Raw genomic sequence first — 12,537 nt, forward strand, 5'->3', positions numbered from 1 at the left:
TGTAGTATTTTCTGGTGGTGGGATCTTCCGATATTCAGACTTTTTGGAAGGATTTGAATTAAGATTACCATGTAGATTCTGGTCAGAAAGCATTTAAAATCTTTATATGGCGTTATTTGCAAGATAAAGTTGAACAAATGGTGATCAAGGGTTCCAATCTCAGTCGGCATATGAAAATCCTCTGACTTTGAATAAGTCATCTTTCCCCATTATTCAACTCAACCCAGCTGTAAATGGGAATAAATAATCTGAGAAAGATGAAGAGGATTGGTCAAGGACCAGCTGGTAGACCAGATCATTGTGAACCCAAGGTCTCATCCTACAAAAAATCAACATCATTAGATTCGAATTTAATGTAATGCGAATAAACAAGCCAGATTTTGAGATGAATACACTTGCAATCTTTTCCTGAAAAGTCTGAATATTTTGAATCTAAATTTTTATTAAAACATTTTAATTGTAAAATCATTATCTTTATTAGTCTGAATCTGAAATATTTATTGAGAATTAAGCAACGTCTATCACAATTTTTGTAAGAACAAATAAATTTTAAAACATTAATTTAAGACTAATATTGGTAATATTGATGCTTTTAAAAACTGCCAAATTCCATGAAATCAAATGATAATTGTATTGAGCATAAAATGGAACTTTTTGGAGATTTTGCCAGGACATAAGCATTATCCTAATCTTTCCCAATTTCCAACTGACAAAGAATCTACGATTAGAAGAGAATGCAAGATGAAAATGAAGTTCTCGGCTGAGGTCACAAGTCAATCGCAATCTGAAAGGAGAGATGATATGGAATAAGTAAGGAATTAGAAGACAGAGTAAATTATAATGTAAAACTAAGAATGGTGTTTATGGAATTTGGCAGTTAGATTGCAAAGAATAGCTTGTTTAAGAAAATTATTTGGAAAAGAAAATGAAAAAGCGAAATAAAAGTTAGTATGAAATTTAAAGAATACATTAAAAAGTTTGCTTAACAGGCTATCTGGGCAATAATTCAGGGAAACATCTGGCTTATAGTTAAATGTCACAGCAAGTTAATAGAAGATAGTTAATTTTGTTCATAGAATATAGTATTATACTGTCTTCATCAATATTTGAATTTTTCATTAAATTAGTTTATAACTGGTGTTTAAAATTTGATATTTATTTAGGTAAAGCCAGGTGTAGCCCTTCTTCAGTATATTATTTCTTTTTTCTCAATATATAAGTCAGCTTTACGTTATATCAGCAGTCTTTTAAACTTTTGACTTTCGATAATTTCTTCGCTAAATTAAAAAAAAAAGTAACCGACATTTTTCGTCAAAACATTTCAAATTTAACTGTCTAATGTAGCCTAATTTAAGTTTTAATGAACTTTCTGCGATCTTCAAACTTTGACTAAGTAAAGCTTATTAAATAAAACTTTAATTGTATATTATCTGATAAACCAAATCAAAGGGATACAATCATCTAAAAATTAAGGGTTGGTAAAACAAATATCACATGTCACAAATCTGTTTTCACATAAGATAGACTATTGTAAATGATTAATGCTTCAACTATCAATTTTGATTTTCATTCTAATATTCTGTTCTGTCAGATTTTAAAGTGAATAGTTACAGGACTGTATCCCTTTAATCTAAGAAATTCTAAGCAGCAGGACACAATGCCTTTAAAAATCAAGCATAATTCTTACTATAGTTGCTTTGATTTACGATTTCACTGCAAAATTTTTCTTAAATTTACTAACAAGTTTTCTTTCGGTGGTGGGATATATTGAAATTTTGTCAATCATAATTTTTGAAAAATAAAAATTGAAAGTTTAAAATGAAAAATCATATAAAATTAAATTTATTGTTTTGAATATTGAAGATGCATTATTTTGTGGTATATTGGCAGCCAAGTATGTTATTTTTGTTATTTTGTTATACTTAGTATAAACCTGTAAGTTATTGTTAAATTTTGTTATAATATTTGTTATTATTAGTTAGTGAACATTGCACCTTATTGTTATTATATGTTATGATTTGTTATTGTAAAATGCACCATATTTTGTTAATATATATTTGAAAGCATTGTATTTAGTTGTGATTGATTGAAATACAGCTCTAGATATTTTGTTTATTTTATATTTTGTGGGTAAAGTCACTCATTCTAGAGCCGTGTTTTAATTAATGAAATACATCTCTAGAAATTTTATATTCTGTGGGTTAATTGCCTCATTCTAGAGCTGTGTTTTATTTAGATTGTTTATTCATAAATGTATTGTAAATTCACATTGCACACAAAATTGCACAAATTGTTTAAATTTCAGAGCATTGCTTGGTGAAATTGGAGGGCCCTGGACCAAAAATTATTCTGTGTATGGGTCTTTTTTTTCTATCATCTGTACCACTCTAGTAGATTTTGGTGATGGGTTTTATATGTTTGATATTTTATAAATGATATACCAGAAATTTTCAAGTATGAAATATTTCCAGGACCCTCCTATGTTTTAAGAAGGGGGCCCTGAATAATTTTGAGCTCTAATTAGTGTAATGTAAATGATAAATGTTGTACAAAGTTAATGTTTATTAATGAAATTATTTTTTATCATTAATTTTCTTCAGTTTGGATTTTGTAATCAGTTATAGGCATTCATAATTCATGCATTTTTTCTTTATTTTGTTTTTTAGCATTATGTTTTTAGCATGTTTTATTTTTTTCTTTCTTTTATCTTCTGCCGTCTATAGGGTGATATTGGTTTACCAGGCATAGCTGGGCCCAAGGGCGAATCTGGGGACAAGGGCAAAAGGGGAAAACGGGTAAATACACAATCAGTTTGCATGCGATTTTAAAATAAGTTAGTAATTCCATTCCAAAAAAAAAGCAATGCATGATTCAAAATATGTTAGGTTTAGATTTATTTCCTATCACCATTAGATTGTTTTTAGACCATTATACCTGCATCTAATGTCATTTCCTCATCAAATATTCCTTCCATTTACCATATGAATGTGATAATGTTATATTATGTTCATACAATCCATTATCCATTAATTAGCTATGGGCTATTTGCCAAGTTCTTTAGGTCGCTTTATGCATGATAGAAGTCCATGTTTCTTATTCAGAATTTATTTTGTTCAATTTCAAATTTACAACTACTACTAATATTCCTGAATATTCCATGAAATTTCCCTCAGTATATAGTTGTAAACATCAGTTCATTTGGAAAACCTGCATGCATTTTTTGTGATTATTTTTTTAAGATTTCAATGGTATTCCACAAATCATAAAAAAAATTTAAGAAAGATAATTTAATTTTTTGAAATTTCTTATCAAATAATTTTAAGATTGCTTTAATTTTTCAAAATGCATATTGATTTTATAAGTTTAATGAAGAAATATGTGCAAGATTTAAGAGCATGTGTTCCATTCTGTCATTTAAATATTAGGGGCGTAGAGGTCATAAAGGTGAACACGGTCCCGAGGGTCGCGTAGGGTTCCCTGGACCCCAAGGTCCACCTGGAGAGAAGGGAGATAATGGAGGAAAAGGCAGTATTGGGTTACCAGGACAACAGGTTAGTTTGAATTTGAAATGATGTATGCAGAATGATTATTTGAAGCAAGATGGCATCTGTTCTTTATGGAGAAATAGTTCTTGATGTGGACATATGTAACCATGTAACCTGGATTTTTAAGTGACTTCGTCAATGAAATAGATGTCCAGCAGATAGTCATGGATTAACATCTGATTGGTTGATATATGAAAATGAGAAAAATTTACAAATTAAACAGTAAAAAACGATCAGTTAATATTGGTATTGATGTATATTTACTGTATTTAGGGTATTCAAGGTTATACGGGTAGAAATGGTATGGATGGTAGACCAGGAGAACCAGGCCCTCAGGTAATCACTCTTGCTTATCTCCCTTGCTAACCTGGAATGGCACTGATTGCTGAGTTCTGCTCATTCTGGATACAAAGAATCAACAGGACATGCATTAAAACAAGTTGAAACAGAGTTCAGAATGTGTTCTACTTGTGTCAAAAAACAAGGAGTAGAAAGAATTTGATATGGTAATAAAAGGAATAGAAGGGTATATGTTGAATGTAACCAGTTTGATTTCCACCTGAAATTGGAACAGAGAGAACCTGTTCAGAACTCACTTATCAAGTGTCAGTTCACAGTGTCAAATGAGCTATTGATGGTTGATATGCAAAATATGAGTAACATAATGCAGAAAAGTTTAAAACTTCAAAATGTGTTTCCATTTCTTGAGGCTGGATTTCGGTGACCTTGACCAGTGCTTATGTTCTCAACACCATCTAAAACTGCCTGAGCATCATACTATATTGATGTTTTTCTTTGTCTATTTCAGCTAGCAATATAAAGGTTAAGCCCTGAAAAATTCACCTAAATATTCCTTTTAAATTCAAGTTTCTTTTGCATTTTAATTTTTCTCTATATTTTATTGCTTCAGATTGTTTTTATTTTATTTTTTTTTTTTAAGATTGGCATGTTTTGGTATTTTATTATTATTATAATCCTTGCATTTTTTAAATTACTTAAATTGTATCAAATTTTGTTTGATATTTAAAGTTTGAAAATATATTTTGTAGGGAGACAAAGGTGAAAAGGGCAATAATGGGGATTCTGGTCCCCCAGGGTTATCTGGTATGATTGGTCCCCCTGGATTACCAGGCCCACCGGTGAGTGTTTCACATTGAAATTCTTTTTCAATGTTTGGTATGTTTCATCTAAAAAAAATGGTGGACTCAAAGCTTGTTTGGTGTGTGACCCAACTGTAAATAATATTGTAAATATTTCTGTTAATACGAGAACCAAAATTTTTGTCCAGGAACCAGCAAGTAGATAAGAATCTTAAGAGCATCAAGAAGTGAACTATAATTGTCTTATTATATATTGCAGGGTGAACCAGGATCGTCTCTAGATGGTATTGTTGGCAGTGGTGAAGGGGTGAGTTCTCATTAGATTCTGGGCTCAATTTTTTCTAATGAATTTCAAAATCCCATTGTTATTTACTAAAGAAATACACAACAAGATGTTTTTGGTGGCTCAGTGAGTGAGACACTTGCTCACTAACCTTGGGGACTAGTTGGAAATTCACAAAGAGTAGGCAAATGAGGCTGCCCTGGCAAATTAAAATTACACACCATATAGCATTGCCTAATCAAGTGAAGAAAAGTAGGGCGTAAAACTCCATTCATTTCATTTCATTTCATTTCTGCTTTCAGTTACCAGGACCACCAGGGCCTCCTGGACCAATGGTAAGTTTAATTACTCTGGTCTTTAATAAAGTAAAAAACTTCAGACTTTATTTTTTTCAAAATTTTGTGATGTTCAAAATCAAGATTACAATTAATTGTTTCAGAAGGATTGATAATTTACATTCATTTCAATTGATTTATATTCATACTTAAACCTAAAGTCTTTAATTGTGACCTAGGCCAGTGCTTCTATAGTAGAGTATCATCTATAACTATATATTAAATAAATAAGAAGACTATTATAGATATTCTACTCCTTTCTTTAATTTCTGCAACGTTTCAATTCACATACAGAAATCTTTATCAAGCACAATTATTATTTTGTGCTTGATAAAGATTCCTGTATGTGAATTGAAACACTCTAGAAACTAAAGCAAGGAGTATTATATCTATATATAGTGTTCTTATGTTTTTAATATAAATATTAATTGATGTATGAAATGAATGGTATTTAGGAGACACAGAGAGATAAAGATACATCATTAAAGAAAGGAGTAGTATATGAATAATCGTGTTCTTATTTATTTAATGTTCTATCTACTTCTAAATGTCATTTAAAGATTATATAACTATATTATTTATTATTATTATTTGTTTTGTTTTTTAGGGACCAATTGGTTTACAAGGCCCACCAGGTACAAAGGTATAGCTAATCAGTATCATGTCCTATTATCTTATGTTTTACATTGACTACTTTATACAAATACACCTAAGCCATATGTAATTATAAATATTGAAATAAAATTGAAATTGAAAAATGGAACGAATCAATTATTAATAAAAAATGTTATGTAGATTATTCCGTATAAAATACATCCCATAAAATTATATGATAGATAATGTATTGTTTATTATTAGGGTGATAGAGGATATCCAGGACCAAAAGGAGATCTCGTAAGTTTACATTTATTCTCATATTTTAGAAAACAGTTATGCCGTCAAGGGAGATAATTTTAAACAAAAATTCCAAATTATCAATAGTTTTCCTATTTTTATTGTAAATAATTTGTATAAAATAATAGAACATGCATATATGTAAAGATTTCAATAAGCTGTTAGCTTTTATTATGCATTTACTTCTAGGAAATCAGATCAAATGGACAGTGAAAGTGTGTCAAGGGAGGTAACTCCAGTTTATACTTGTTTGTTTGTTGATTGTAGGGACCTAAAGGACCAGCTGGTGAAAGAGGAATATTCGGCCTGCCAGTAAGTTGGAGACTGCATGCTGTATATATTTTGGTGTGGTCACATCTGCATGTTACACCAGTTTTAAGAAATCCAAGTTTAGAAATAAAATATTATTTATTTAAGAGTATAGGCTGGGCTTACTTTGTGACTTTCAAATTGGTTCTGATTGAAATGGAACACTGAATTATAGTATATCTGAGTTGAATATTAAATATTTAGTAATACAGTTTTATGTAGAAATTTTAGAACCATTTGAAAGTTAAAGCCTATGCCTAAAATATTGGCTTTGTCTCATGTTTAAAAATATTATGGGTCATTGGTTACACAATTTGGACTAGTTGTCTGAGCTTTCATAACTTCTAAAGGGTACAATGAAATTTTTCAAGAAATCTGATTAGTTGATATTTGGTTATAGTATTAATATCAACCAATCAGAAATCTGCAAATATTTAATATAAGTTATGACGATTTAGACAACAAGTGCCCAAATATACATAAAATATATTTTTGGTGTTGGTAGCATGGGTTAAGGATAGGGTATCACGATGTTGTCTTCACCAAATGTAGCACAAAACTAGCTCCAGATAGTGTGTGTGTGTGGGTTGCTGCACATTGCACCAATATAAAGTAGCACCTATTTCCCTGTCCACACAGCAATAGACACAGTATATGATATAAAACTCTTATAAACTTTAGTTCATGGTTAGATGATTTTAAAGTCACTCTCTTCATATTTTTAAGATTCTTCAATTTTCAGACTTGAATAGCCAAAACTCATATTTTGGGTTAATTGTCATTTAGAAATGTCTCTGTTTTATAGTATGTCAATCAAGTAATGAAAATCAAAAGCTGAAAAATTTTGATAAACATAACAAAAAAAACAACCAGTGAATTTGAAGCCCCAAAAGCTTTAGTTTTGGCATGAGTGCAGCTCAAAAACCTAACAATTTGCTTAGAACTGAAGTTTGAATAATAATGTAGAGGGTGACTTGATAATGAAATTGCTGTATTCACCTACTACTAGTGTGATTTTATCAATATTATCATCAACAATTGTTTGTAAGGCTGTTAGCACTGCTCTGCACTTGTTATATATGTAGGGTTCAATTGGTGTCCAAGGCCCTCCAGGTCTACAAGGGCCCCCAGGGGCAAAGGGGGACATTGGTGGCCCCGGCCCTGTGGTGAGTGTTGTCCTGATGTTAAGAATGTGCATGCTGAAGCCTCGCATGTTCTAGGGAAGCATGGCCTAATTCCCGGTTTGCATTGCCAAATTCTTCGTTCGAAGAAAACAATTTTTTTATTTGCTGAGTTATTTTTCTCAAATTTCCAAACTTTTGCAATGCATAGTTTTTTACTTTAAATCTGTCAATATTCGTTTTTTAAGAAGTTAAGCATGATAACTAATTTTTGTTTTTAGTTTTGCCCTACCCCCATTTTAAGTTTATTCTTATTTCGTTCTCTTTTTAGCTTCTCTTTTTCAGAATAATTTGATGTAGCCTTCTTTTAGTAGATTTTAATTTTTTTAATTTTTGAAGATTGTTTATAATTTGTTTATGAATTATTGCAATTAGGTTTAAAGGGATACAGTCAAATAATCAATTATGTTACAAGCTGATTGATTCTCAATTTCACTTCCCTTTATCTCCTTTCAAAACAAACATTGAGTTCATCTGCGATTGCATAAAAAAAAAGGGCTGAGATCACATTTTAATTTACTGTTTTAATGACATGTAGAACAAAGCCAAGATAAAGAAGCTTGCTCCTTCACATTTTAATTGTTCTCAATGTTGCATATCTATCAGCTGATAAAACCAATTAATTTAGACGACTGTATCACTTTAATGAATTTATTTTTTTATGCATGTTATAAAACAATTATTTTGTTTCATTTTTTATTCTGATGTTTTGATTTTTAATTTTTTTTTTTTTTAATTTTAAATTTCATGATTATCATTATTGTTTTAATTTCATCATTATAATTTAATCATAAAAAGATATCATACATTTTCGTATCCAAATATATTCAAAATATGCATCTTCAATATTTTAAGTATATGTATATTATCATTTTGATCTGAATATAGAAATATTAATATGAATATATTATGAATTGCTTAAGGTATGTCATGCATCATGTTCAGGGCTATAGTCCATGTATGTATGTGACTCACTACCACAAAATCAGTCAAAGGGCTCAGTGTGCTCTTATATTTTTGAAAACAGATTATGTGCTTACAAGACATTTAATAGTATACTTTGTGAGCCCTACATCTTTAAAATGGATATAATTTATATCCTGCAGCACACATCTTTGTCGAGCCAAGTGACTGGTTTTGAGGCAGAGAGCCACCTTTGATGGCAAAGGCTACTCATTGATTTTGAAACTCAACTAATTAATGGTGTGTATTTAATTCTATATGTCTAATTTAAAGGGTCCCCCAGGTCCAGCAGGTAAAGGCATGGCAGGAAATGGTACCTGTAATTGTGAGAAAGGGGACAGAGGAGAAAAAGGCTCATTAGTAAGTATCAGATTTCAAAACTGTAGATATATTTCTCCTATAATCAATACTCAATCTGTTTGATAGTCTGATGACCTTGAATAAGTCATCTTCACTCATCATTCCAGTCGACCCAGCTGTAAATGAGTACAGAATTAAAGATCAATGTCAAGAGGTTTGGCCTAGAACCAGCTGGTAGAAATGATCCTTCACTGTGAACCTAAGTTGTTATCCTTGTAAAATATAGTTGTTTCTTTTCTTTTCTTTTCTTTTTTACTTGTCAAATAAACTGAAGGCACATTAGCTTGAGTCTTCCAAAATACAAGAATAAAAATAGAGATCCTTTGGCATAGTCTTGTCTGAAGATGAAGAGATAAAGAGGCAATCCAAAAATGATCTAAAAATTGTCATATCAATTTGCAAATAGTTAGGCTTAAATCGGTTGAAATTTTGGATTTGTCTCCCTTCAATGAGCTGATAATAGATTTTCTTTTTGCATGAAACTATCTTACACCTTTGTTTATATAGGGTCAGAGGGGACGACGTGGTAAAAAAGGTCCAAAAGGAGCTAAAGGAGACCAGGTGTGTTAATCTTGCTGATTTATTTCAGAATTATTTCAACCAGTTTGTAATGTGTTCCAGCATGGTGATGATCCAGCATGGTGTTCAACCAAACTTCTTTAATTTTCAGACAATTCTAACGCGAGTGTTCACCAATTGTGCATACTAGGGCTGGGTATCGCTTACAAAATTGTGATTGATTATCGAAGGCAGACTACCGATCAATAATCGATTAACAATCGAAATAATTTAAAGGAGAAACCCTGTAAATACTTAATTAAAAAAAAAACAAAATTCTTAATTTCATGGGTTATTTTTGCGTTGTAGAAGTATATTATTGCTTTGATCGGTAATTATAGTTTATTGTGGATAAGTTATGTGCTGAAGGGAGAAAATGTAACTTTAGCATATAATTGATTATGAAATTTGATAATCGATAATCAAAATTATACATTCGTAACGACGCTAATCGATTATTTTGATCATTTTACCCAGCCCTAGTGCATACTCCAATGTGAGTCAACTGATTGTGTTAAACAACCCTGAATTTGCCACTCCCCCAGTCCAGAAACATGAAAAGAACAGAATCACTCCTTTTGTCCACAAAAAAAACCACACCCAAATTTTTTTTTTTTTAAATTTGACTATTTTGACTTGAAAATATAAGCTCTATGATGTTCCACCTCGCAATTCTTACATGTGATGAAAAAAGATTCTGCATCTTTGTGATTCTGTCTTCAAAAATTTCAAATATAATACTATTTCAGCCTATAATTCAGCCTAGCCCCTCCCTTAATAACCCCTTCTCCACCCCAGCCAGATTTTTGGTGTGCTGATATTAATGGCATGGTGCATGTTTTGTTTGTAGGGTCGAAGAGGTAGAAGGGGCAAGAGAGGTCCTAAGGGAGAAAAAGGAGATCAGGTGGGTTAACTTTCCTTGGATTAATATTCTAGAACTACAAAGGTAGTAAAACAAAATTAAATTTTGGGGGTTTTTTGCACAGTTTATTACCAGTAAATTACTGTCAAAATATTTCTGTTCTTTGTTTTTTGTCATATATCTCCATTTTGACGGCTATTGGAATTCTTGAATACATATTTGAAGTTGTCGGTCTCTGGTACTGTTAATTGCAATTCTAAAATACATATGTTTGGGGTTTTTTTGTTAGCTATCAAAGTTAGTAGAAAATTCTTGTTCTTTTGGTATTTTGACCAAAAAAGGGGGATTCCTGCCATTCTATCAAAAACGAACAGCAATATTGGGATTTGAAAAAGGGAGGTAATCATGTAGAGTATTGGCAAATAGCTTAACTACGTCTTGTAAGATTTTTATCAATGGAATAGTTGAAGATCAAGGGAGAAGTGTTGTAATTTGAGATCCATGTGTTGTGTTTGTGTGTATTTGTGTGTATGAAAACCATCCATAGTACTGTTCTATGATATCTTTCTGCTCTACAGTATGTGTCATCCAAAAGGGAATATTTGTGTCCCGTGGTCAAATATATCTATGCATGTCTGAGAACTGAAAAAGACCTGGGCCATTTGTCAAAGAAGTCTTTTGATCAAACTGTAACTTCATTAAGTGGAATTTAGTAATTGGGCAATAAATAACTGGACCCAATTATATGGATAACAATTAAAATACGTTTATCTTGCGTCTTTATCAACAAAGGTGGAAGAACCTTCGTTGAAACGTCGCAAGGTATTTTATTAAGTAACTGTTGTCCATATAATTGTGTCCAGTTATTTCTGACTCTCTCATACTGTCTATGTTATGTTTTGGAGTCCCAGACGGTATAGAAATACTTGACCATGTGACTTTGTGATTGTAGTGTGATTTGTACTGTCTTCTTTAAATTTCTATGTGTTTTCAGTTGCATGGTGTAAGGAATAATATTTCAAAAATTCAATGATACTAAAATCTTAAGGAAATAAATGTTATATTGGCCCATTTGCATCAAATAATATTATGACTAATGTAATTTTATTGCAAGTTACTGTTAATATTTGTAACATAAGTGACAAAAGGGATAAGATTAGGTAAAGTTTATTTGATGCAAATGGGCCAATTTTTTTTGTTTTTTTTTTGAGTGCAGTGTGATTTCAGCAGCTCAACTAATGATCTATTTGATTTAAACACTGAACCCAGCTTTTCAAATAAATTCCCTCAAGATATACAAGGATTTACCTAAAGAATACCTAGAGATTCTAAATATTTATCTCAAAATCTTGATAAAATGAGATCGTAGATTTGTTCACTTTCTATACAGACCCGTAGATAGAGGGGAGCTAGGACTGGCCAGGCCCCCCTGAAAAATTTAGATGACTTAAATGACTTGTGGAGTAGCTAAAGTTGAGCTCCCCTTCTGAGACCCTGGGCTAGCTACAGGCCTGTTTCTATATCTGACTTGATTCTGATGGCATTGATTCAACACTGTAGTACGATGCAAGTTAAAATGAAGCAAAAGGGAGTTTGGGTGGATTGGAAATTGATAACTAGACTCTTCTAAAATTTTCCTAAAATTAGATTTCCACCTTTAGATTTATTCAGTAAAGTTTAAATAAAGCAAACACAATTTAGAGTCTCAAAAATAATCTTCCAAATTTATCTAAAATGAGCTTTCCCCCTCCATCATGCTTTAATGCTTTTTTTCAACTAACCTCCTAGGGAAGTCCAGGATTGGATGCACCATGTCCAATCGGAGCAGACGGATTACCATTACCAGGGTGTGGGTGGAGGGGTCCAACTCAGGTAAACTTTGTTACTAAGCATGGTGTTACAACACTGTTACTTTGCTTGCTACAAAGTTTTACGTTTTTTACGTTCTGAGTTTCAATTTTTATTTTGTTTTGGGCATGATTTTTATTTTGGTTTGATTTTTTTATCCAATTTGTAAAAGATACAGCTTTAGATGTTTTATTTATTTTCTGTGGGTTATCTCACTCATTCAAGAAGAAAACAAGACAAATTATGTGAAGCTGTATTTTGATCCATAAAAGAATTCATTTGTTACTTTTTTTTTTAAA

General features: G+C 31.4%; 1 protein-coding gene across 1 annotated transcript in view; it reads left to right on the forward strand.

Moving 5' to 3' along the window:
- LOTGIDRAFT_230280 (hypothetical protein) overlaps positions 1-12,227 on the forward strand; it is a gene marked incomplete at both ends in the record, with an annotated part of 30,546 nt that extends 18,319 nt beyond the window's left edge. Inside the window, 14 exons of the mRNA XM_009047256.1 lie at positions 2,724-2,795; positions 3,426-3,551; positions 3,819-3,881; positions 4,595-4,684; positions 4,905-4,952; positions 5,231-5,263; positions 5,871-5,906; positions 6,122-6,157; positions 6,425-6,469; positions 7,552-7,632; positions 8,884-8,970; positions 9,478-9,531; positions 10,379-10,432; positions 12,179-12,227. Of these exons, the coding sequence (XP_009045504.1) occupies positions 2,724-2,795; positions 3,426-3,551; positions 3,819-3,881; positions 4,595-4,684; positions 4,905-4,952; positions 5,231-5,263; positions 5,871-5,906; positions 6,122-6,157; positions 6,425-6,469; positions 7,552-7,632; positions 8,884-8,970; positions 9,478-9,531; positions 10,379-10,432; positions 12,179-12,226 (873 nt within the window). The remainder of the gene's footprint in view (positions 1-2,723; positions 2,796-3,425; positions 3,552-3,818; positions 3,882-4,594; positions 4,685-4,904; positions 4,953-5,230; positions 5,264-5,870; positions 5,907-6,121; positions 6,158-6,424; positions 6,470-7,551; positions 7,633-8,883; positions 8,971-9,477; positions 9,532-10,378; positions 10,433-12,178) is intronic.
- Positions 12,228-12,537: the final 310 nt, after the last annotated feature.

The sequence above is a fragment of the Lottia gigantea genome, assembly GCF_000327385.1.
Source record: "Lottia gigantea unplaced genomic scaffold LOTGIsca_11, whole genome shotgun sequence".
Classification (NCBI taxonomy): domain Eukaryota; kingdom Metazoa; phylum Mollusca; class Gastropoda; family Lottiidae; genus Lottia; species Lottia gigantea.